Here is a 22,874-nt window from a genome sequence, read left to right as displayed (position 1 = left end):
CTAAATAATATTTTGGTTTGAGATTATTGTTGATTCTCCAGATGAAGTCCCTTTGGGGGGGCGGCCTGGTGCCTTATTCATGGGGGGGGGGGGCGGCCTGGTGCCTTATTCATGGGGGGGGCGCGGCCTGGTGCCTTATTCATGGGGGGGGCGCGGCCTGGTGCCTTATTCATGGGGGGGCGCGGCCTGGTCCCTTATTCATGGGGGGGGGGGGGCGCGGCCTGGTGCCTTATTCATGGCGGGGGGGGGGGGTTGTGTGATTCGCTGATGGTCACGGGATCGTGGCCCCACCTTATTATTTGGCATTTATCCTCTAGGACAGTGGTGGTGAACCTATGGCAGAGGCAGCACTCGGAGCCCTTTCTGTGGGCACCCAGGACATCGCCCCAGCTTACCAGACAGGACACAAAGAATCTTTCTGCAGTTCCAAGCAACATAAAAGATGCGTCTTCCAGACATACGCTGATACTTACGTCACTCCTTGGGACTGTAGGAAGAGGGAGGATGAGTAGACAGGGCCCAATTATCTTTGGAGGACCTCCTGCAGGCCCCACGATTCTCTATGTACAGAGGGACACTGGAAAGAAGCTAAAATGATGCAAAATTTCCACCTTTCTGCTGTGCTGCTGTTGTTGCAGAACAGGGAGCAGTAAGTTACTGCTTTAATTTTTGGTTGGCACCTCACGATAAATAAAGGGGGTTTTGGATTGCTTTTTGGGCACTCGGCTGCTAAAAGGTTCACCATCACTGCTCTAGGATTAGGGGGATCCGGGAATGTGGGACAGAATAAAAGGTAAAATCCTCAGAGGCTCCAGGGGTCACATAGGATGAGATTAGGCTTGCTGTGAGGACAGTTGGGGGAGGGCTTGCTGTGGCTGGAGGCGGGGCAGTAAGGACAGTTGGAGGTGGGGCTGTGAGGACAGTTGGAGGCGGGGCTGTAAGGACAGTTGGAGGCAGGGCTGTAAGGACAGTTGGAGGCGGGGCTGTAAGGACAGTTGGAGGCGGGGCTGTAAGGACAGTTGGAGGCGGGGCTGTAAGGACAGTTGGGGAGGGGCTTGCTGTGGCTGGAGGCGGGGCAGTAAGGACAGTTGGGGGTGGGGCTGTGAGGACAGTTGGGGGCGGGGCTGTGAGGACAGTTGGGGAGGGGCTTGCTGTGGCTGGAGGCGGGGCAGAAAGGACAGTTGGAGGTGGGGCTGTGAGGACAGTTGGGGGCGGGGCTGTGAAGCAGTTGGATGCTGGTGCTCGGTCACATGTTGGATATGGGGGTACATTCCCAGGGAGATGATGGGGGGCAGATCCCTAGCCTCGGCAGGTGAGTTCTGGTTCCTCCCCCATTGTTGGGTTGGGGGGGGGGGGCAGGATCCATTATTAACCCCTTGCTGTGCGGCAGACACTATGAGCAGAAGCCGCCACTGACCTTGCGGTTGCTGGAGAAACGTCAGGAGGGTCTGGAGGTGCAGAGGGCCCTGGGGGCCCGGAGCGCGGTGAGTGACCCCCCCACCTCATGAAGCAGGAGGATCAGGCTGAGCAGTCCCAGGGCCCCTCCTCCTGAACGTCTTGTGTCCCTCTGCCCAGGACTTTCGGAGCAGCATGGAGGCTCTGGGTCGGCGCTGGGAGGAGACGAGGGCCCAGACGTCGCTCATCAGGGATCACGTCCTCACCTTCCGCCATCTCATTGTGGTAAGTGACACATCACCGGGGGGAGGGGGCGGCCACGTGACACATCCCCGGGGGGAGGGGGCGGCCACGCGACACATCACCGGGGGGAGGGGCGGCCACGCGACACATCACCGGGGGGAGGGGCGGCCACGCGACACATCACCGGGGGGAGGGGCGGCCACGCGACACATCCCCGGGGGAGGGGGCGGCCACATGAAACATCACCGGGGGGAGGACGGCCACGCGACACATCACCGGGGGGAGGGGGCGGCCACGCGACACATCACCGGGGGGAGGGAGGGGCGGCCACGCGACACATCACCGGGGGGAGGGAGGGGCGGCCACGCGACACATCACCGGGGGGAGGGAGGGGCGGCCACGCGACACATCACCGGGGGGAGGGAGGGGCGGCCACGCGACACATCACCGGGGGGAGGGAGGGGCGGCCACGCGACACATCACCGGGGGGAGGGAGGGACGGCCACGCGACACATCACCGGGGGGGGAGGGGGCGGCCACGTGACACATCACCGGGGTAGGGGGCAGGGGCCAGGAGACGCGTCACCAGCGGAGGCTGCGGGTGCAGTATCTTCCATTGTTTCCTTCCAGGAGAATGAGATGAAGTCGCAGCAGGAAATGAAGAAATCCCGGAGAGAGAGGGAAAGCTCCGCCCTCAAGGAACAGCAAGTGCTCCACCTCCAGGAGGAGAAGGCGGCGCTGATCCGGAGGAGACACCGGGTCCGGAACCAGATCCAACAGTACACAAAGTTCTGCCACTTCCTGGAGCGCACAGTGGAGACTTCTGGGGAGGTGCGAGAAGAGAAAGTCCTCTGATCCACCGGGAGAGTAGGGATCAGAGCAGAGAAGTCATATAGGTGGGGGCAGTGGATGACACCGGGAGAGTAGGGATCAGAGCAGAGAAGTCATATAGGTGGGGGCAGTGGATGACACCGGGAGAGTAGGGATCAGAGCAGAGAAGTCATATGGGTGGGGGCAGTGGATGACACCGGGAGAGTAGGGATCCGAACATAGAAGGGGCAGGGGATTGATATGAGGGAAGTAGGGATCAGAATAGAGAGGGCAGTGGATTGATATGGGGGAGTAGGGATCAGGATAGAGAAGGGACAGTGGATTGTCATGGTGGGAGTAGGGATTACAATAGAGAAGGGGCAGTGGATTGATATGAGCGAAGTAGGGATCACAATAGAGAAGGGGCAGTGGATTGATATGAGCGAAGTAGGGATCACAATAGAGAAGGGACAGTGGATTGATATGAGCGGATTAGGGATCACAATAGAGAAGGGACAGTGGATTGATATGAGCGGAGTAGGGATCACAATAGAGAAGGGACAGTGGACAGTCATGGTGGGAGTAGGGATCACAATAGAGAAGGGGCAGTGGATTGATGTGGGAGTAGGGATCACAGTAGAGAAGGGGCAGTGGATTGATGTGGGAGTAGGGATCACAGTAGAGAAGGGGCAGGGGATTGTCATGGTGGGAGTAGGGATCACAGAAGAGAAGGGGCAGGGGATTGTCATGGTGGGAGTAGGGATCACAGTAGAGAAGGAGCAGTGAATTGTCATGGTGGGAGTAGGGATCACAGTAAAAAAAAAGGGGCAGTGGACTGTCATGGTGGGAGTAGGGATCACAATAGAGAAGGGACAGTGGACAGTCATGGTGGGAGTAGGGATCACAATAGAGAAGGGGCAGTGGATTGATGTGGGAGTAGGGATCACAGTAGAGAAGGGGCAGGGGATTGTCATGGTGGGAGTAGGGATCACAGTAGAGAAGGGGCAGGGGATTGTCATGGTGGGAGTAGGGATCAAAGTAGTGAAGGGGCAGTGGACTGTCATAGTGGGAGTAGGGATCACAGTAGAGAAGGGGCAGTGGACTGTCATGGTGGGAGTAGGGATCACAGTAGAGAAGGGGCAGGGGATTGTCAAGGTGGGAGTAGGGATCACAGTAGAGGAGGGGCAGTGGATTGATATGGTGGGAGTAGGGATCACAGTAGAGAAGGGGCAGTGGATTGATATGGTGGGAGTAGGGATCACAGTAGAGAAGGGGCAGGGGATTGTCATGGTGGGAGTAGGGATCACAGTAGAGGAGGGGCAGTGGATTGATATGGTGGGAGTAGGGATCACAGTAGAGAAGGGACAGTGGATTTTCATGGTGGGAGTAGGGATCACAGTACAGAAGGGGCAGTGGATTGATATGGTGGGAGTAGGGATCACAGTAGAGAAGGAGCAGGGGATTGATATGGTGGGAGTAGGGATCACAGTAGAGGAGGGGCAGTGGACTGTAATGGTGGGAGTAGGGATCACAGTAAAAAAAGGGGCAGTGGACTGTCATGGTGGGAGTAGGGATCACAATAGAGAAGGGACAGTGGACAGTCATGGTGGGAGTAGGGATCACAATAGAGAAGGGGCAGTGGATTGATGTGGGAGTAGGGATCACAGTAGAGAAGGGGCAGTGGACTGTCATGGTGGGAGTAGGGATCACAGTAGAGAAGGGGCAGTGGATTGATGTGGGAGTAGGGATCACAGTAGAGAAGGGGCAGTGGACTGTCATGGTGGGAGTAGGGATCACAGTAGAGAAGGGGCAGTGGATTGATGTGGGAGTAGGGATCACAGTAGAGAAGGGGCAGGGGATTGTCATGGTGGGAGTAGGGATCACAGTAGAGAAGGGGCAGGGGATTGTCATGGTGGGAGTAGGGATCACAGTAGAGAAGGAGCAGTGAATTGTCATGGTGGGAGTAGGGATCACAGTAAAAAAAGGGGCAGTGGACTGTCATGGTGGGAGTAGGGATCACAATAGAGAAGGGACAGTGGACAGTCATGGTGGGAGTAGGGATCACAATAGAGAAGGGGCAGTGGATTGATGTGGGAGTAGGGATCACAGTAGAGAAGGGGCAGGGGATTGTCATGGTGGGAGTAGGGATCACAGTAGAGAAGGGGCAGGGGATTGTCATGGTGGGAGTAGGGATCAAAGTAGTGAAGGGGCAGTGGACTGTCATAGTGGGAGTAGGGATCACAGTAGAGAAGGGGCAGTGGACTGTCATGGTGGGAGTAGGGATCACAGTAGAGAAGGGGCAGGGGATTGTCAAGGTGGGAGTAGGGATCACAGTAGAGGAGGGGCAGTGGATTGATATGGTGGGAGTAGGGATCACAGTAGAGAAGGGGCAGTGGATTGATATGGTGGGAGTAGGGATCACAGTAGAGAAGGGGCAGGGGATTGTCATGGTGGGAGTAGGGATCACAGTAGAGGAGGGGCAGTGGATTGATATGGTGGGAGTAGGGATCACAGTAGAGAAGGGACAGTGGATTTTCATGGTGGGAGTAGGGATCACAGTACAGAAGGGGCAGTGGATTGATATGGTGGGAGTAGGGATCACAGTAGAGGAGGGGCAGTGGACTGTAATGGTGGGAGTAGGGATCACAGTAAAAAAAGGGGCAGTGGACTGTCATGGTGGGAGTAGGGATCACAATAGAGAAGGGACAGTGGACAGTCATGGTGGGAGTAGGGATCACAATAGAGAAGGGGCAGTGGATTGATGTGGGAGTAGGGATCACAGTAGAGAAGGGGCAGTGGACTGTCATGGTGGGAGTAGGGATCACAGTAGAGAAGGGGCAGTGGATTGATGTGGGAGTAGGGATCACAGTAGAGAAGGGGCAGTGGACTGTCATGGTGGGAGTAGGGATCACAGTAGAGAAGGGGCAGTGGATTGATGTGGGAGTAGGGATCACAGTAGAGAAGGGGCAGGGGATTGTCATGGTGGGAGTAGGGATCACAGTAGAGAAGGGGCAGGGGATTGTCATGGTGGGAGTAGGGATCACAGTAGAGAAGGAGCAGTGAATTGTCATGGTGGGAGTAGGGATCACAGTAAAAAAAGGGGCAGTGGACTGTCATGGTGGGAGTAGGGATCACAATAGAGAAGGGACAGTGGACAGTCATGGTGGGAGTAGGGATCACAATAGAGAAGGGGCAGTGGATTGATGTGGGAGTAGGGATCACAGTAGAGAAGGGGCAGTGGATTGATGTGGGAGTAGGGATCACAGTAGAGAAGGGGCAGGGGATTGTCATGGTGGGAGTAGGGATCACAGTAGAGAAGGGGCAGGGGATTGTCATGTTGGGAGTAGGGATCACAGTAGAGAAGGGGCAGGGGATTGTCATGGTGGGAGTAGGGATCACAGTAGAGAAGGAGCAGTGAATTGTCATGGTGGGAGTAGGGATCACAGTAAAAAAAAAGGGGCAGTGGACTGTCATGGTGGGAGTAGGGATCACAGTAGAGAAGGGGCAGTGGATTTTCATGGTGGGAGTAGGGGTTACAATAGAGAAGGGGCAGTGGAATGATATGGTGGGAGTAGGGATCACAGTAAAAAAAAAGGGGCAGTGGACTGTCATGGTGGGAGTAGGGATCACAGTAGAGAAGGAGCAGTGGAATGATATGGTGGGAGTAGGGATCACAGTAGAGAAGGGGCAGTGGATTTTCATAGTGGGAGTAGGGATCACAGTAGAGAAGGGACAGTGGATTTTCATGGTGGGAGTAGGGATCACAGTAGAGGAGGGGCAGTGGATTGATATGGTGGGAGTAGGGATCACAGTAGAGAAGGGACAGTGGATTTTCATGGTGGGAGTAGGGATCACAGTACAGAAGGGGCAGTGGATTGATATGGTGGGAGTAGGGATCACAGTAGAGAAGGAGCAGGGGATTGATATGGTGGGAGTAGGGATCACAGTAGAGGAGGGGCAGTGGACTGTAATGGTGGGAGTAGGGATCACAGTAAAAAAAGGGGCAGTGGACTGTCATGGTGGGAGTAGGGATCACAATAGAGAAGGGACAGTGGACAGTCATGGTGGGAGTAGGGATCACAATAGAGAAGGGGCAGTGGATTGATGTGGGAGTAGGGATCACAGTAGAGAAGGGGCAGTGGACTGTCATGGTGGGAGTAGGGATCACAGTAGAGAAGGGGCAGTGGATTGATGTGGGAGTAGGGATCACAGTAGAGAAGGGGCAGGGGATTGTCATGGTGGGAGTAGGGATCACAGTAGAGAAGGGGCAGGGGATTGTCATGGTGGGAGTAGGGAACACAGTAGAGAAGGAGCAGTGAATTGTCATGGTGGGAGTAGGGATCACAGTAAAAAAAGGGGCAGTGGACTGTCATGGTGGGAGTAGGGATCACAATAGAGAAGGGACAGTGGACAGTCATGGTGGGAGTAGGGATCACAATAGAGAAGGGGCAGTGGATTGATGTGGGAGTAGGGATCACAGTAGAGAAGGGGCAGTGGATTGATGTGGGAGTAGGGATCACAGTAGAGAAGGGGCAGGGGATTGTCATGGTGGGAGTAGGGATCACAGTAGAGAAGGGGCAGGGGATTGTCATGGTGGGAGTAGGGATCACAGTAGAGAAGGGGCAGGGGATTGTCATGGTGGGAGTAGGGATCACAGTAGAGCAGGAGCAGTGAATTGTCATGGTGGGAGTAGGGATCACAGTAAAAAAAAGGGGCAGTGGACTGTCATGGTGGGAGTAGGGATCACAATAGAGAAGGGACAGTGGACAATCATGGTGGGAGTAGGGATCACAATAGAGAAGGGGCAGTGGATTGATGTGGGAGTAGGGATCACAGTAGAGAAGGGGCAGTGGATTGATGTGGGAGTAGGGATCACAGTAGAGAAGGAGCAGTGGATTGATATGGTGGGAGTAGGGATCACAGTAGAGAAGGGGCAGGGGATTGTCATGGTGGGAGTAGGGATCACAGTAGAGGAGGGGCAGTGGATTGATATGGTGGGAGTAGGGATCACAGTAGAGAAGGGGCAGGGGATTGTCATGGTGGGAGTAGGGATCACAGTAGAGAAGGGGCAGGGGATTGTCATGGTGGGAGTAGGGATCAAAGTAGAGATGGGGCAGTGGACTGTCATAGTGGGAGTAGGGATCACAGTAGAGAAGGGGCAGTGGACTGTCATGGTGGGAGTAGGGATCACAATAGAGAAGGGACAGTGGACAGTCATGGTGGGAGTAGGGATCACAATAGAGAAGGGACATTGGACAGTCATGGTGGGAGTAGGGATCACAATAGAGAAGGGGCAGGGGATTGTCATGGTGGGAGTAGGGATCACAGTAGAGAAGGGGCAGGGGATTGTCATGGTGGGAGTAGGGATCACAGTAGAGGAGGGGCAGTGGATTGATATGGTGGGAGTAGGGATCACAGTAGAGAAGGGACAGTGGATTTTCATGGTGGGAGTAGGGATCACAGTACAGAAGGGGCAGTGGATTGATATGGTGGGAGTAGGGATCACAGTAGAGAAGGAGCAGGGGATTGATATGGTGGGAGTAGGGATCACAGTAGAGGAGGGGCAGTGGACTGTAATGGTGGGAGTAGGGATCACAGTAAAAAAAGGGGCAGTGGACTGTCATGGTGGGAGTAGGGATCACAATAGAGAAGGGACAGTGGACAGTCATGGTGGGAGTAGGGATCACAATAGAGAAGGGGCAGTGGATTGATGTGGGAGTAGGGATCACAGTAGAGAAGGGGCAGTGGACTGTCATGGTGGGAGTAGGGATCACAGTAGAGAAGGGGCAGTGGATTGATGTGGGAGTAGGGATCACAGTAGAGAAGGGGCAGTGGACTGTCATGGTGGGAGTAGGGATCACAGTAGAGAAGGGGCAGTGGATTGATGTGGGAGTAGGGATCACAGTAGAGAAGGGGCAGGGGATTGTCATGGTGGGAGTAGGGATCACAGTAGAGAAGGGGCAGGGGATTGTCATGGTGGGAGTAGGGATCACAGTAGAGAAGGAGCAGTGAATTGTCATGGTGGGAGTAGGGATCACAGTAAAAAAAGGGGCAGTGGACTGTCATGGTGGGAGTAGGGATCACAATAGAGAAGGGACAGTGGACAGTCATGGTGGGAGTAGGGATCACAATAGAGAAGGGGCAGTGGATTGATGTGGGAGTAGGGATCACAGTAGAGAAGGGGCAGTGGATTGATGTGGGAGTAGGGATCACAGTAGAGAAGGGGCAGGGGATTGTCATGGTGGGAGTAGGGATCACAGTAGAGAAGGGGCAGGGGATTGTCATGTTGGGAGTAGGGATCACAGTAGAGAAGGGGCAGGGGATTGTCATGGTGGGAGTAGGGATCACAGTAGAGAAGGAGCAGTGAATTGTCATGGTGGGAGTAGGGATCACAGTAAAAAAAAAGGGGCAGTGGACTGTCATGGTGGGAGTAGGGATCACAGTAGAGAAGGGGCAGTGGATTTTCATGGTGGGAGTAGGGGTTACAATAGAGAAGGGGCAGTGGAATGATATGGTGGGAGTAGGGATCACAGTAAAAAAAAAGGGGCAGTGGACTGTCATGGTGGGAGTAGGGATCACAGTAGAGAAGGAGCAGTGGAATGATATGGTGGGAGTAGGGATCACAGTAGAGAAGGGGCAGTGGATTTTCATAGTGGGAGTAGGGATCACAGTAGAGAAGGGGCAGTGGATTTTCATGGTGGGAGTAGGGATCACAGTAGAGGAGGGGCAGTGGATTGATATGGTGGGAGTAGGGATCACAGTAGAGAAGGGACAGTGGATTTTCATGGTGGGAGTAGGGATCACAGTACAGAAGGGGCAGTGGATTGATATGGTGGGAGTAGGGATCACAGTAGAGAAGGAGCAGGGGATTGATATGGTGGGAGTAGGGATCACAGTAGAGGAGGGGCAGTGGACTGTAATGGTGGGAGTAGGGATCACAGTAAAAAAAGGGGCAGTGGACTGTCATGGTGGGAGTAGGGATCACAATAGAGAAGGGACAGTGGACAGTCATGGTGGGAGTAGGGATCACAATAGAGAAGGGGCAGTGGATTGATGTGGGAGTAGGGATCACAGTAGAGAAGGGGCAGTGGACTGTCATGGTGGGAGTAGGGATCACAGTAGAGAAGGGGCAGTGGATTGATGTGGGAGTAGGGATCACAGTAGAGAAGGGGCAGGGGATTGTCATGGTGGGAGTAGGGATCACAGTAGAGAAGGGGCAGGGGATTGTCATGGTGGGAGTAGGGATCACAGTAGAGAAGGAGCAGTGAATTGTCATGGTGGGAGTAGGGATCACAGTAAAAAAAGGGGCAGTGGACTGTCATGGTGGGAGTAGGGATCACAATAGAGAAGGGACAGTGGACAGTCATGGTGGGAGTAGGGATCACAATAGAGAAGGGGCAGTGGATTGATGTGGGAGTAGGGATCACAGTAGAGAAGGGGCAGTGGATTGATGTGGGAGTAGGGATCACAGTAGAGAAGGGGCAGGGGATTGTCATGGTGGGAGTAGGGATCACAGTAGAGAAGGGGCAGGGGATTGTCATGGTGGGAGTAGGGATCACAGTAGAGAAGGGGCAGGGGATTGTCATGGTGGGAGTAGGGATCACAGTAGAGAAGGAGCAGTGAATTGTCATGGTGGGAGTAGGGATCACAGTAAAAAAAAAGGGGCAGTGGACTGTCATGGTGGGAGTAGGGATCACAATAGAGAAGGGACAGTGGACAATCATGGTGGGAGTAGGGATCACAATAGAGAAGGGGCAGTGGATTGATGTGGGAGTAGGGATCACAGTAGAGAAGGGGCAGTGGATTGATGTGGGAGTAGGGATCACAGTAGAGTAGGAGCAGTGGATTGATATGGTGGGAGTAGGGATCACAGTAGAGAAGGGGCAGGGGATTGTCATGGTGGGAGTAGGGATCACAGTAGAGGAGGGGCAGTGGATTGATATGGTGGGAGTAGGGATCACAGTAGAGAAGGGGCAGGGGATTGTCATGGTGGGAGTAGGGATCACAGTAGAGAAGGGGCAGGGGATTGTCATGGTGGGAGTAGGGATCAAAGTAGAGATGGGGCAGTGGACTGTCATAGTGGGAGTAGGGATCACAGTAGAGAAGGGGCAGTGGACTGTCATGGTGGGAGTAGGGATCACAATAGAGAAGGGACAGTGGACAGTCATGGTGGGAGTAGGGATCACAATAGAGAAGGGACATTGGACAGTCATGGTGGGAGTAGGGATCACAATAGAGAAGGGGCAGTGGATTGATGTGGGAGTAGGGATCACAGTAGAGAAGGGGCAGTGGATTGATGTGGGAGTAGGGATCACAGTAGAGAAGGGGCAGGGGATTGTCATGGTGGGAGTAGGGATCAAAGTAGAGATGGGGCAGTGGACTGTCATAGTGGGAGTAGGGATCACAGTAGAGAAGGGGCAGTGGACTGTCATGGTGGGAGTAGGGATCACAATAGAGAAGGGACAGTGGACAATCATGGTGGGAGTAGGGATCACAATAGAGAAGGGGCAGTGGATTGATGTGGGAGTAGGGATCACAGTAGAGAAGGGGCAGTGGATTGATGTGGGAGTAGGGATCACAGTAGAGAAGGAGCAGTGGATTGATATGGTGGGAGTAGGGATCACAGTAGAGAAGGGGCAGGGGATTGTCATGGTGGGAGTAGGGATCACAGTAGAGGAGGGGCAGTGGATTGATATGGTGGGAGTAGGGATCACAGTAGAGAAGGGGCAGGGGATTGTCATGGTGGGAGTAGGGATCACAGTAGAGAAGGGGCAGGGGATTGTCATGGTGGGAGTAGGGATCAAAGTAGAGATGGGGCAGTGGACTGTCATAGTGGGAGTAGGGATCACAGTAGAGAAGGGGCAGTGGACTGTCATGGTGGGAGTAGGGATCACAATAGAAAAGGGACAGTGGACAGTCATGGTGGGAGTAGGGATCACAATAGAGAAGGGACATTGGACAGTCATGGTGGGAGTAGGGATCACAATAGAGAAGGGGCAGTGGATTGATGTGGGAGTAGGGATCACAGTAGAGAAGGGGCAGTGGATTGATGTGGGAGTAGGGATCACAGTAGAGAAGGGGCAGGGGATTGTCATGGTGGGAGTAGGGATCACAGTAGAGAAGGGGCAGGGGATTGTCATGGTGGGAGTAGGGATCACAGTAGAGAAGGAGCAGTGAATTGTCATGGTGGGAGTAGGGATCACAGTAAAAAAAAGGGGCAGTGGACTGTCATGGTGGGAGTAGGGATCACAATAGAGAAGGGACAGTGGACAGTCATGGTGGGAGTAGGGATCACAATAGAGAAGGGGCAGTGGATTGATGTGGGAGTAGGGATCACAGTAGAGAAGGGGCAGTGGATTGATGTGGGAGTAGGGATCACAGTAGAGAAGGGGCAGGGGATTGTCATGGTGGGAGTAGGGATCACAGTAGAGAAGGAGCAGTGAATTGTCATGGTGGGAGTAGGGATCACAGTAAAAAAAGGGGCAGTGGACTGTCATGGTGGGAGTAGGGATCACAATAGAGAAGGGACAGTGGACAGTCATGGTGGGAGTAGGGATCACAATAGAGAAGGGGCAGTGGATTGATGTGGGAGTAGGGATCACAGTAGAGAAGGGGCAGTGGATTGATGTGGGAGTAGGGATCACAGTAGAGAAGGGGCAGTGGATTGATATGGTGGGAGTAGGGATCACAGTAGAGAAGGGGCAGGGGATTGTCATGGTGGGAGTAGGGATCACAGTAGAGGAGGGGCAGTGGATTGATATGGTGGGAGTAGGGATCACAGTAGAGAAGGGACAGTGGATTTTCATGGTGGGAGTAGGGATCACAGTACAGAAGGGGCAGTGTATTGATATGGTGGGAGTAGGGATCACAGTAGAGGAGCAGGGGATTGAAATGGTGGGAGTAGGGATCACAGTAGAGGAGGGGCAGTGGACTGTAATGGTGGGAGTAGGGATCACAGTAAAAAAAGGGGCAGTGGACTGTCATGGTGGGAGTAGGGATCACAATAGAGAAGGGACAGTGGACAGTCATGGTGGGAGTAGGGATCACAATAGAGAAGGGGCAGTGGATTGATGTGGGAGTAGGGATCACAGTAGAGAAGGGGCAGTGGACTGTCATGGTGGGAGTAGGGATCACAGTAGAGAAGGGGCAGTGGATTGATGTGGGAGTAGGGATCACAGTAGAGAAGGGGCAGTGGACTGTCATGGTGGGAGTAGGGATCACAGTAGAGAAGGGGCAGTGGATTGATGTGGGAGTAGGGATCACAGTAGAGAAGGGGCAGGGGATTGTCATGGTGGGAGTAGGGATCACAGTAGAGAAGGGGCAGGGGATTGTCATGGTGGGAGTAGGGATCACAGTAGAGAAGGAGCAGTGAATTGTCATGGTGGGAGTAGGGATCACAGTAAAAAAAGGGGCAGTGGACTGTCATGGTGGGAGTAGGGATCACAATAGAGAAGGGACAGTGGACAGTCATGGTGGGAGTAGGGATCACAATAGAGAAGGGGCAGTGGATTGATGTGGGAGTAGGGATCACAGTAGAGAAGGGGCAGGGGATTGTCATGGTGGGAGTAGGGATCACAGTAGAGAAGGGGCAGGGGATTGTCATGGTGGGAGTAGGGATCAAAGTAGTGAAGGGGCAGTGGACTGTCATAGTGGGAGTAGGGATCACAGTAGAGAAGGGGCAGTGGACTGTCATGGTGGGAGTAGGGATCACAGTAGAGAAGGGGCAGGGGATTGTCAAGGTGGGAGTAGGGATCACAGTAGAGGAGGGGCAGTGGATTGATATGGTGGGAGTAGGGATCACAGTAGAGAAGGGGCAGTGGATTGATATGGTGGGAGTAGGGATCACAGTAGAGAAGGGGCAGGGGATTGTCATGGTGGGAGTAGGGATCACAGTAGAGGAGGGGCAGTGGATTGATATGGTGGGAGTAGGGATCACAGTAGAGAAGGGACAGTGGATTTTCATGGTAGGAGTAGGGATCACAGTACAGAAGGGGCAGTGGATTGATATGGTGGGAGTAGGGATCACAGTAGAGAAGGAGCAGGGGATTGATATGGTGGGAGTAGGGATCACAGTAGAGGAGGGGCAGTGGACTGTAATGGTGGGAGTAGGGATCACAGTAAAAAAAGGGGCAGTGGACTGTCATGGTGGGAGTAGGGATCACAATAGAGAAGGGACAGTGGACAGTCATGGTGGGAGTAGGGATCACAATAGAGAAGGGGCAGTGGATTGATGTGGGAGTAGGGATCACAGTAGAGAAGGGGCAGTGGACTGTCATGGTGGGAGTAGGGATCACAGTAGAGAAGGGGCAGTGGATTGATGTGGGAGTAGGGATCACAGTAGAGAAGGGGCAGTGGACTGTCATGGTGGGAGTAGGGATCACAGTAGAGAAGGGGCAGTGGATTGATGTGGGAGTAGGGATCACAGTAGAGAAGGGGCAGGGGATTGTCATGGTGGGAGTAGGGATCACAGTAGAGAAGGGGCAGGGGATTGTCATGGTGGGAGTAGGGATCACAGTAGAGAAGGAGCAGTGAATTGTCATGGTGGGAGTAGGGATCACAGTAAAAAAAGGGGCAGTGGACTGTCATGGTGGGAGTAGGGATCACAATAGAGAAGGGACAGTGGACAGTCATGGTGGGAGTAGGGATCACAATAGAGAAGGGGCAGTGGATTGATGTGGGAGTAGGGATCACAGTAGAGAAGGGGCAGTGGATTGATGTGGGAGTAGGGATCACAGTAGAGAAGGGGCAGGGGATTGTCATGGTGGGAGTAGGGATCATAGTAGAGAAGGGGCAGGGGATTGTCATGGTGGGAGTAGGGATCACAGTAGAGAAGGGGCAGGGGATTGTCATGGTGGAAGTAGGGATCACAGTAGAGAAGGAGCAGTGAATTGTCATGGTGGGAGTAGGGATCACAGTAAAAAAAAAGGGGCAGTGGACTGTCATGGTGGGAGTAGGGATCACAGTAGAGAAGGGGCAGTGGATTTTCATGGTGGGAGTAGGGGTTACAATAGAGAAGGGGCAGTGGAATGATATGGTGGGAGTAGGGATCACAGTAAAAAAAAAGGGGCAGTGGACTGTCATGGTGGGAGTAGGGATCACAGTAGAGAAGGAGCAGTGGAATGATATGGTGGGAGTAGGGATCACAGTAGAGAAGGGGCAGTGGATTTTCATAGTGGGAGTAGGGATTACAGTAGAGAAGGGGCAGTGGATTTTCATGGTGGGAGTAGGGATCACAGTAGAGGAGGGGCAGTGGATTGATATGGTGGGAGTAGGGATCACAGTAGAGAAGGGACAGTGGATTTTCATGGTGGGAGTAGGGATCACAGTACAGAAGGGGCAGTGGATTGATATGGTGGGAGTAGGGATCACAGTAGAGAAGGAGCAGGGGATTGATATGGTGGGAGTAGGGATCACAGTAGAGGAGGGGCAGTGGACTGTAATGGTGGGAGTAGGGATCACAGTAAAAAAAGGGGCAGTGGACTGTCATGGTGGGAGTAGGGATCACAATAGAGAAGGGACAGTGGACAGTCATGGTGGGAGTAGGGATCACAATAGAGAAGGGGCAGTGGATTGATGTGGGAGTAGGGATCACAGTAGAGAAGGGGCAGTGGACTGTCATGGTGGGAGTAGGGATCACAGTAGAGAAGGGGCAGTGGATTGATGTGGGAGTAGGGATCACAGTAGAGAAGGGGCAGGGGATTGTCATGGTGGGAGTAGGGATCACAGTAGAGAAGGGGCAGGGGATTGTCATGGTGGGAGTAGGGATCACAGTAGAGAAGGAGCAGTGAATTGTCATGGTGGGAGTAGGGATCACAGTAAAAAAAGGGGCAGTGGACTGTCATGGTGGGAGTAGGGATCACAATAGAGAAGGGACAGTGGACAGTCATGGTGGGAGTAGGGATCACAATAGAGAAGGGGCAGTGGATTGATGTGGGAGTAGGGATCACAGTAGAGAAGGGGCAGTGGATTGATGTGGGAGTAGGGATCACAGTAGAGAAGGGGCAGGGGATTGTCATGGTGGGAGTAGGGATCACAGTAGAGAAGGGGCAGGGGATTGTCATGGTGGGAGTAGGGATCACAGTAGAGAAGGGGCAGGGGATTGTCATGGTGGGAGTAGGGATCACAGTAGAGAAGGAGCAGTGAATTGTCATGGTGGGAGTAGGGATCACAGTAAAAAAAAAGGGGCAGTGGACTGTCATGGTGGGAGTAGGGATCACAATAGAGAAGGGACAGTGGACAATCATGGTGGGAGTAGGGATCACAATAGAGAAGGGGCAGTGGATTGATGTGGGAGTAGGGATCACAGTAGAGAAGGGGCAGTGGATTGATGTGGGAGTAGGGATCACAGTAGAGAAGGAGCAGTGGATTGATATGGTGGGAGTAGGGATCACAGTAGAGAAGGGGCAGGGGATTGTCATGGTGGGAGTAGGGATCACAGTAGAGGAGGGGCAGTGGATTGATATGGTGGGAGTAGGGATCACAGTAGAGAAGGGGCAGGGGATTGTCATGGTGGGAGTAGGGATCACAGTAGAGAAGGGGCAGGGGATTGTCATGGTGGGAGTAGGGATCAAAGTAGAGATGGGGCAGTGGACTGTCATAGTGGGAGTAGGGATCACAGTAGAGAAGGGGCAGTGGACTGTCATGGTGGGAGTAGGGATCACAATAGAGAAGGGACAGTGGACAGTCATGGTGGGAGTAGGGATCACAATAGAGAAGGGACATTGGACAGTCATGGTGGGAGTAGGGATCACAATAGAGAAGGGGCAGTGGATTGATGTGGGAGTAGGGATCACAATAGAGAAGGGGCAGTGGATTGATGTGGGAGTAGGGATCACAGTAGAGAAGGGGCAGTGGATTGTCATGGTGGGAGTAGGGATCACAGTAGAGAAGGGGCAGGGGATTGTCATGGTGGGAGTAGGGATCACAGTAGAGAAGGAGCAGTGAATTGTCATGGTGGGAGTAGGGATCACAGTAAAAAAAAGGGGCAGTGGACTGTCATGGTGGGAGTAGGGATCACAATAGAGAAGGGACAGTGGACAGTCATGGTGGGAGTAGGGATCACAATAGAGAAGGGGCAGTGGATTGATGTGGGAGTAGGGATCACAGTAGAGAAGGGGCAGTGGATTGATGTGGGAGTAGGGATCACAGTAGAGAAGGGGCAGGGGATTGTCATGGTGGGAGTAGGGATCACAGTAGAGAAGGGGCAGGGGATTGTCATGGTGGGAGTAGGGATCACAGTAGAGAAGGAGCAGTGAATTGTCATGGTGGGAGTAGGGATCACAGTAAAAAAAAGGGGCAGTGGACTGTCATGGTGGGAGTAGGGATCACAATAGAGAAGGGACAGTGCACAGTCATGGTGGGAGTAGGGATCACAATAGAGAAGGGGCAGTGGATTGATGTGGGAGTAGGCATCACAGTAGAGAAGGGGCAGTGGATTGATGTGGGAGTAGGGATCACAGTAGAGAAGGGGCAGGGGATTGTCATGGTGGGAGTAGGGATCACAGTAGAGAAGGGGCAGTGAATTGTCATGGTGGGAGTAGGGATCACAGTAAAAAAAAAAGGGGCAGTGGACTGTCACGGTGGGAGTAGGGATCACAATAGAGAAGGGACAGTGGACAGTCATGGTGGGAGTAGGGATCACAATAGAGAAGGGGCAGTGGATTGATGTGGGAGTAGGGATCACAGTAGAGAAGGGGCAGGGGATTGTCATGGTGGGAGTAGGGATCACAGTAGAGAAGGGGCAGGGGATTGTCATGGTGGGAGTAGGGATCAAAGTAGAGAAGGGGCAGTGGACTGTCATAGTGGGAGTAGGGATCACAGTAGAGAAGGGGCAGTGGACTGTCATGGTGGGAGTAGGGATCACAGTAGAGGAGGGGCAGGGGATTGTCATGGTGGGAGTAGGGATCACAGTAGAGGAGGGGCAGTGGATTAATATGGTGGGAGTAGGGATCACAGTAGAGAAGGGGCAGTGGACTGTCATGGTGGGAGTAGGGATCACAATAGAGAAGGGGCAGTGGATTGATGTGGGAGTAGGGATCACAGTAGAGAAGGGGCAGTGGATTGATGTGGGAGTAGGGATCACAGTAGAGAAGGGGCAGGGGATTGTTATGGTGGGAGTAGGGATCACAGTAGAGAAGGGGCAGGGGATTGTCATGGTGGGAGTGGGGATCACAGTAGAGAAGGAGCAGTGAATTGTCATGGTGGGAGTAGGGATCACAGTAGAGAAGGGGCAGTGGAATGATTTGGTGGGAGTAGGGATCACAGTAGAGAAGGGGCAGTGGATTTTCATGGTGGGAGTAGGGCTCACAGTAGAGAAGGGGCAGTGGATTGTCATGGTGGGAGTAGGGATCACAGTAGAGAAGGGGCAGAGGATTGATATGGTGGGAGTAGGGATCACAGTGGAGAATGGGTAGAGGTATAACACTTGGGGGGTTCTGTCTCAGTTCCAGGTCCTGGGTGATGTCCTGAGCCGGTTCCGCACATTAGAGGACACGTCCCGTTATCTCCAGCACGTCCTGCAGGAGGCGCAGGCGGCCACCGACCAGGTCCGGGCCCGAGCCTCGCGCCAACTGCAAGACAAACACGACGAGGCGCTGCAGCTCGACAACCAACTGGGCCGACTCCAGGCCGACCTGGAAGAAGCCCAGAACCAGAGGCTGATGTGGGTGAGGATGGACCGGACCGGGTCCGGGATGAGATGTGCAGATGGGAAGGTCCGACTCCCTACAGCTCAGGACTGCCCTGCTCTCTGCTCTGCCCTCTCCTCTACTCTGTGCTCTCTCCCTTCCCTTCTCTGCCCTGCCCTCTGTGGCCTTCCTTCCCTTCTCTGCCCTCTCCCTGCCCTCTGTGCCCTGCCTTCCCTTCTCTGCCCTGCCCTCTGTGCCCTGCCTTCTTCTCTGCCCTGCCCTCTGTGCCCTGCCTTCCCTTCTCTGCCCTCTGTGCCCTGCCTTCCCTTCTCTGCCCTCTGTGCCCTGCCTTCCCTTCTCTGCCCTCTGTGCCCTTACTTCCCTTCTCTGCCCTCTGTGCCCTTACTTCCCTTCTCTGCCCTTACTTCCCTTCTCTGCCCTGTGTGCCCTGCCTTCCCTTCTCTGCCCTCTGTGCCCTGCCTTCCCTTCTCTGCCCTTACTTCCCTTCTCTGCCCTCTGTGCCCTTACTTCCCTTCTCTGCCCTTACTTCCCTTCTCTGCCCTTACTTCCCTTCTCTGCCCTCTGTGCCCTTACTTCCCTTCTCTGCCCTCTGTGCCCTTACTTCCTTCTCTGCCCTCTGTGCCCTTACTTCCCTTCTCTGCCCTCTGTGCCCTTACTTCCCTTCTCTGCCCTTACTTCCCTTCTCTGCCCTCTGTGCCCTTACTTCCCTTCTCTGCCCTTACTTCCCTTCTCTGCCCTTACTTCCCTTCTCTGCCCTTACTTCCCTTCTCTGCCCTCTGTGCCCTTACTTCCCTTCTCTGCCCTTACTTCCCTTCTCTGCCCTCTGTGCCCTTACTTCCCTTCTCTGCCCTTACTTCCCTTCTCTGCCCTCTGTGCCCTTACTTCCCTTCTCTGCCCTCTGTGCCCTTACTTCCCTTCTCTGCCCTCTGTGCCCTTACTTCCCTTCTTTTCCCTTACTTCCCTTCTCTGCCCTTACTTCCCTTCTCTGCCCTTACTTCCATTCTCTGCCCTTACTTCCATTCTCTGCCCTCTGTGCCCTTACTTCCCTTCTCTGCCCTTCTCTGCCCTTACTTCCATTCTCTGCCCTCTGTGCCCTTACTTCCCTTCTCTGCCCTCTGTGCCCTTACTTCCCTTCTCTGCCCTTACTTCCCTTCTCTGCCCTCTGTGCCCTTACTTCCCTTCTCTGCCCTTACTTCCCTTCTCTGCCCTTACTTCCCTTCTCTGCCCTTACTTCCCTTCTCTGCCCTCTGTGCCCTTACTTCCCTTCTCTGCCCTTACTTCCCTTCTCTGCCCTCTGTGCCCTTACTTCCCTTCTCTGCCCTTACTTCCCTTCTCTGCCCTCTGTGCCCTTACTTCCCTTCTCTGCCCTTACTTCCCTTCTCTGCCCTTACTTCCCTTCTCTGCCCTCTGTGCCCTTACTTCCCTTCTCTGCCCTTACTTCCATTCTCTGCCCTTACTTCCCTTCTCTGCCCTTACTTCCCTTCTCTGCCCTTACTTCCCTTCTCTGCCCTCTGTGCCCTTACTTCCCTTCTCTGCCCTTACTTCCCTTCTCTGCCCTTACTTCCCTTCTCTGCCCTTACTTCCCTTCTCTGCCCTCTGTGCCCTTACTTCCCTTCTCTGCCCTCTGTGCCCTTACTTCCCTTCTCTGCCCTCTGTGCCCTTACTTCCCTTCTTTTCCCTTACTTCCCTTCTCTGCCCTTACTTCCCTTCTCTGCCCTTACTTCCATTCTCTGCCCTTACTTCCATTCTCTGCCCTCTGTGCCCTTACTTCCCTTCTCTGCCCTTCTCTGCCCTTACTTCCATTCTCTGCCCTCTGTGCCCTTACTTCCCTTCTCTGCCCTCTGTGCCCTTACTTCCCTTCTCTGCCCTTACTTCCCTTCTCTGCCCTCTGTGCCCTTACTTCCCTTCTCTGCCCTTACTTCCCTTCTCTGCCCTTACTTCCCTTCTCTGCCCTTACTTCCCTTCTCTGCCCTCTGTGCCCTTACTTCCCTTCTCTGCCCTTACTTCCCTTCTCTGCCCTCTGTGCCCTTACTTCCCTTCTCTGCCCTTACTTCCCTTCTCTGCCCTCTGTGCCCTTACTTCCCTTCTCTGCCCTTACTTCCCTTCTCTGCCCTTACTTCCCTTCTCTGCCCTCTGTGCCCTTACTTCCCTTCTCTGCCCTTACTTCCATTCTCTGCCCTCTGTGCCCTTACTTCCCTTCTCTGCCCTCTGTGCCCTTACTTCCCTTCTCTGCCCTTACTTCCCTTCTCTGCCCTCTGTGCCCTTACTTCCCTTCTCTGCCCTTACTTCCCTTCTCTGCCCTTACTTCCCTTCTCTGCCCTCTGTGCCCTTACTTCCCTTCTCTGCCCTTACTTCCCTTCTCTGCCCTTACTTCCCTTCTCTGCCCTCTGTGCCCTTACTTCCCTTCTCTGCCCTTACTTCCCTTCTCTGCCCTCTGTGCCCTTACTTCCCTTCTCTGCCCTTACTTCCCTTCTCTGCCCTTACTTCCCTTCTCTGCCCTCTGTGCCCTTACTTCCCTTCTCTGCCCTTACTTCCCTTCTCTGCCCTCTGTGCCCTTACTTCCCTTCTCTGCCCTCTGTGCCCTTACTTCCCTTCTCTGCCCTTACTTCCCTTCTCTGCCCTCTGTGCCCTTACTTCCCTTCTCTGCCCTTACTTCCCTTCTCTGCCCTCTGTGCCCTTACTTCCCTTCTCTGCCCTCTGTGCCCTTACTTCCCTTCTCTGCCCTTACTTCCCTTCTCTGCCCTCTGTGCCCTTACTTCCCTTCTCTGCCCTTACTTCCCTTCTCTGCCCTCTGTGCCCTTACTTCCCTTCTCTGCCCTTACTTCCCTTCTCTGCCCTCTGTGCCCTTACTTCCCTTCTCTGCCCTTACTTCCCTTCTCTGCCCTCTGTGCCCTTACTTCCCTTCTCTGCCCTCTGTGCCCTTACTTCCCTTCTCTGCCCTTACTTCCCTTCTCTGCCCTCTGTGCCCTTACTTCCCTTCTCTGCCCTTACTTCCCTTCTCTGCCCTTACTTCCCTTCTCTGCCCTTACTTCCCTTCTCTGCCCTCTGTGCCCTTACTTCCCTTCTCTGCCCTCTGTGCCCTTACTTCCCTTCTCTGCCCTTACTTCCCTTCTCTGCCCTCTGTGCCCTTACTTCCCTTCTCTGCCCTTACTTCCCTTCTCTGCCCTTACTTCCCTTCTCTGCCCTCTGTGCCCTTACTTCCCTTCTCTGCCCTTACTTCCCTTCTCTGCCCTCTGTGCCCTTACTTCCCTTCTCTGCCCTTACTTCCCTTCTCTGCCCTCTGTGCCCTTACTTCCCTTCTCTGCCCTCTGTGCCCTTACTTCCCTTCTCTGCCCTCTGTGCCCTTACTTCCCTTCTCTGTCCTCTGTGCCCTTACTTCCCTTCTTTTCCCTTACTTCCCTTCTCTGCCCTTACTTCCATTCTCTGCCCTTACTTCCATTCTCTGCCCTTACTTCCATTCTCTGCCCTCTGTGCCCTTACTTCCCTTCTCTGCCCTTACTTCCCTTCTCTGCCCTCTGTGCCCTTACTTCCCTTCTCTGCCCTTACTTCCCTTCTCTGCCCTCTGTGCCCTTACTTCCCTTCTCTGCCCTTACTTCTTCTCTGCCCTTACTTCTTCTCTGCCCTCTGTGCCCTTACTTCCCTTCTTTTCCCTTACTTCCCTTCTCTGCCCTTACTTCCATTCTCTGCCCTTACTTCCATTCTCTGCCCTCTGTGCCCTTACTTCCCTTCTCTGCCCTTACTTCCCTTCTCTGCCCTCTGTGCCCTTACTTCCCTTCTCTGCCCTTACTTCCCTTCTCTGCCCTCTGTGCCCTTACTTCCCTTCTCTGCCCTTACTTCTTCTCTGCCCTTACTTCCCTTCTCTGCCCTCTGTGCCCTGCCTTCCCTTCTCTGCCCTCTGTGCCCTTACTTCCCTTCTCTGCCCTTACTTCCCTTCTCTGCCCTTACTTCCCTTCTCTGCCCTCTGTGCCCTTACTTCCCTTCTCTGCCCTTACTTCCCTTCTCTGCCCTCTGTGCCCTTACTTCCCTTCTCTGCCCTTACTTCCCTTCTCTGCCCTTACTTCCCTTCTCTGCCCTCTGTGCCCTTACTTCCCTTCTCTGCCCTTACTTCCCTTCTCTGCCCTCTGTGCCCTTACTTCCCTTCTCTGCCCTCTGTGCCCTTACTTCCCTTCTCTGCCCTCTGTGCCCTTACTTCCCTTCTCTGCCCTCTGTGCCCTTACTTCCCTTCTCTGCCCTCTGTGCCCTTACTTCCCTTCTCTGCCCTTACTTCCCTTCTCTGCCCTCTGTGCCCTTACTTCCCTTCTCTGCCCTTACTTCCTTCTCTGCCCTTACTTCCCTTCTCTGCCCTCTGTGCCCTTACTTCCCTTCTCTGCCCTTACTTCCCTTCTCTGCCCTTACTTCCCTTCTCTGCCCTCTGTGCCCTTACTTCCCTTCTCTGCCCTTACTTCCCTTCTCTGCCCTCTGTGCCCTTACTTCCCTTCTCTGCCCTTACTTCCCTTCTCTGCCCTCTGTGCCCTTACTTCCCTTCTCTGCCCTTACTTCCCTTCTCTGCCCTCTGTGCCCTTACTTCCCTTCTCTGCCCTTACTTCCCTTCTCTGCCCTCTGTGCCCTTACTTCCCTTCTCTGCCCTTACTTCCCTTCTCTGCCCTCTGTGTCCTTACTTCCCTTCTCTGCCCTCTGTGCCCTTACTTCCCTTCTCTGCCCTCTGTGCCCTTACTTCCCTTCTCTGCCCTCTGTGCCCTTACTTCCCTTCTTTTCCCTTACTTCCCTTCTCTGCCCTCT

General features: G+C 53.9%; 1 protein-coding gene across 1 annotated transcript; it reads left to right on the top strand.

Annotated features, from left to right (window-relative positions):
• Positions 1-1,252: 1,252 nt before the first annotated feature.
• Positions 1,253-18,220, top strand: LOC140109498 (coiled-coil domain-containing protein 42-like; the record flags this gene model as incomplete). Its single annotated transcript, XM_072132022.1, has 4 exons — positions 1,253-1,484; positions 1,576-1,680; positions 2,269-2,469; positions 17,892-18,220. Coding segments are annotated over exons 2-4 (620 nt in total), but the record flags the coding sequence as incomplete, so codon positions are not given.
• Between the last annotated feature and the right edge of the window lie 4,654 nt (positions 18,221-22,874).

The sequence above is a fragment of the Engystomops pustulosus genome, unplaced genomic scaffold, assembly GCF_040894005.1.
Source record: "Engystomops pustulosus unplaced genomic scaffold, aEngPut4.maternal MAT_SCAFFOLD_208, whole genome shotgun sequence".
Taxonomy (NCBI): domain Eukaryota; kingdom Metazoa; phylum Chordata; class Amphibia; order Anura; family Leptodactylidae; genus Engystomops; species Engystomops pustulosus.
The sequence above is the reverse complement of the archived record's forward strand: the minus strand, read 5'-3'. Positions and strand labels throughout refer to the sequence as shown.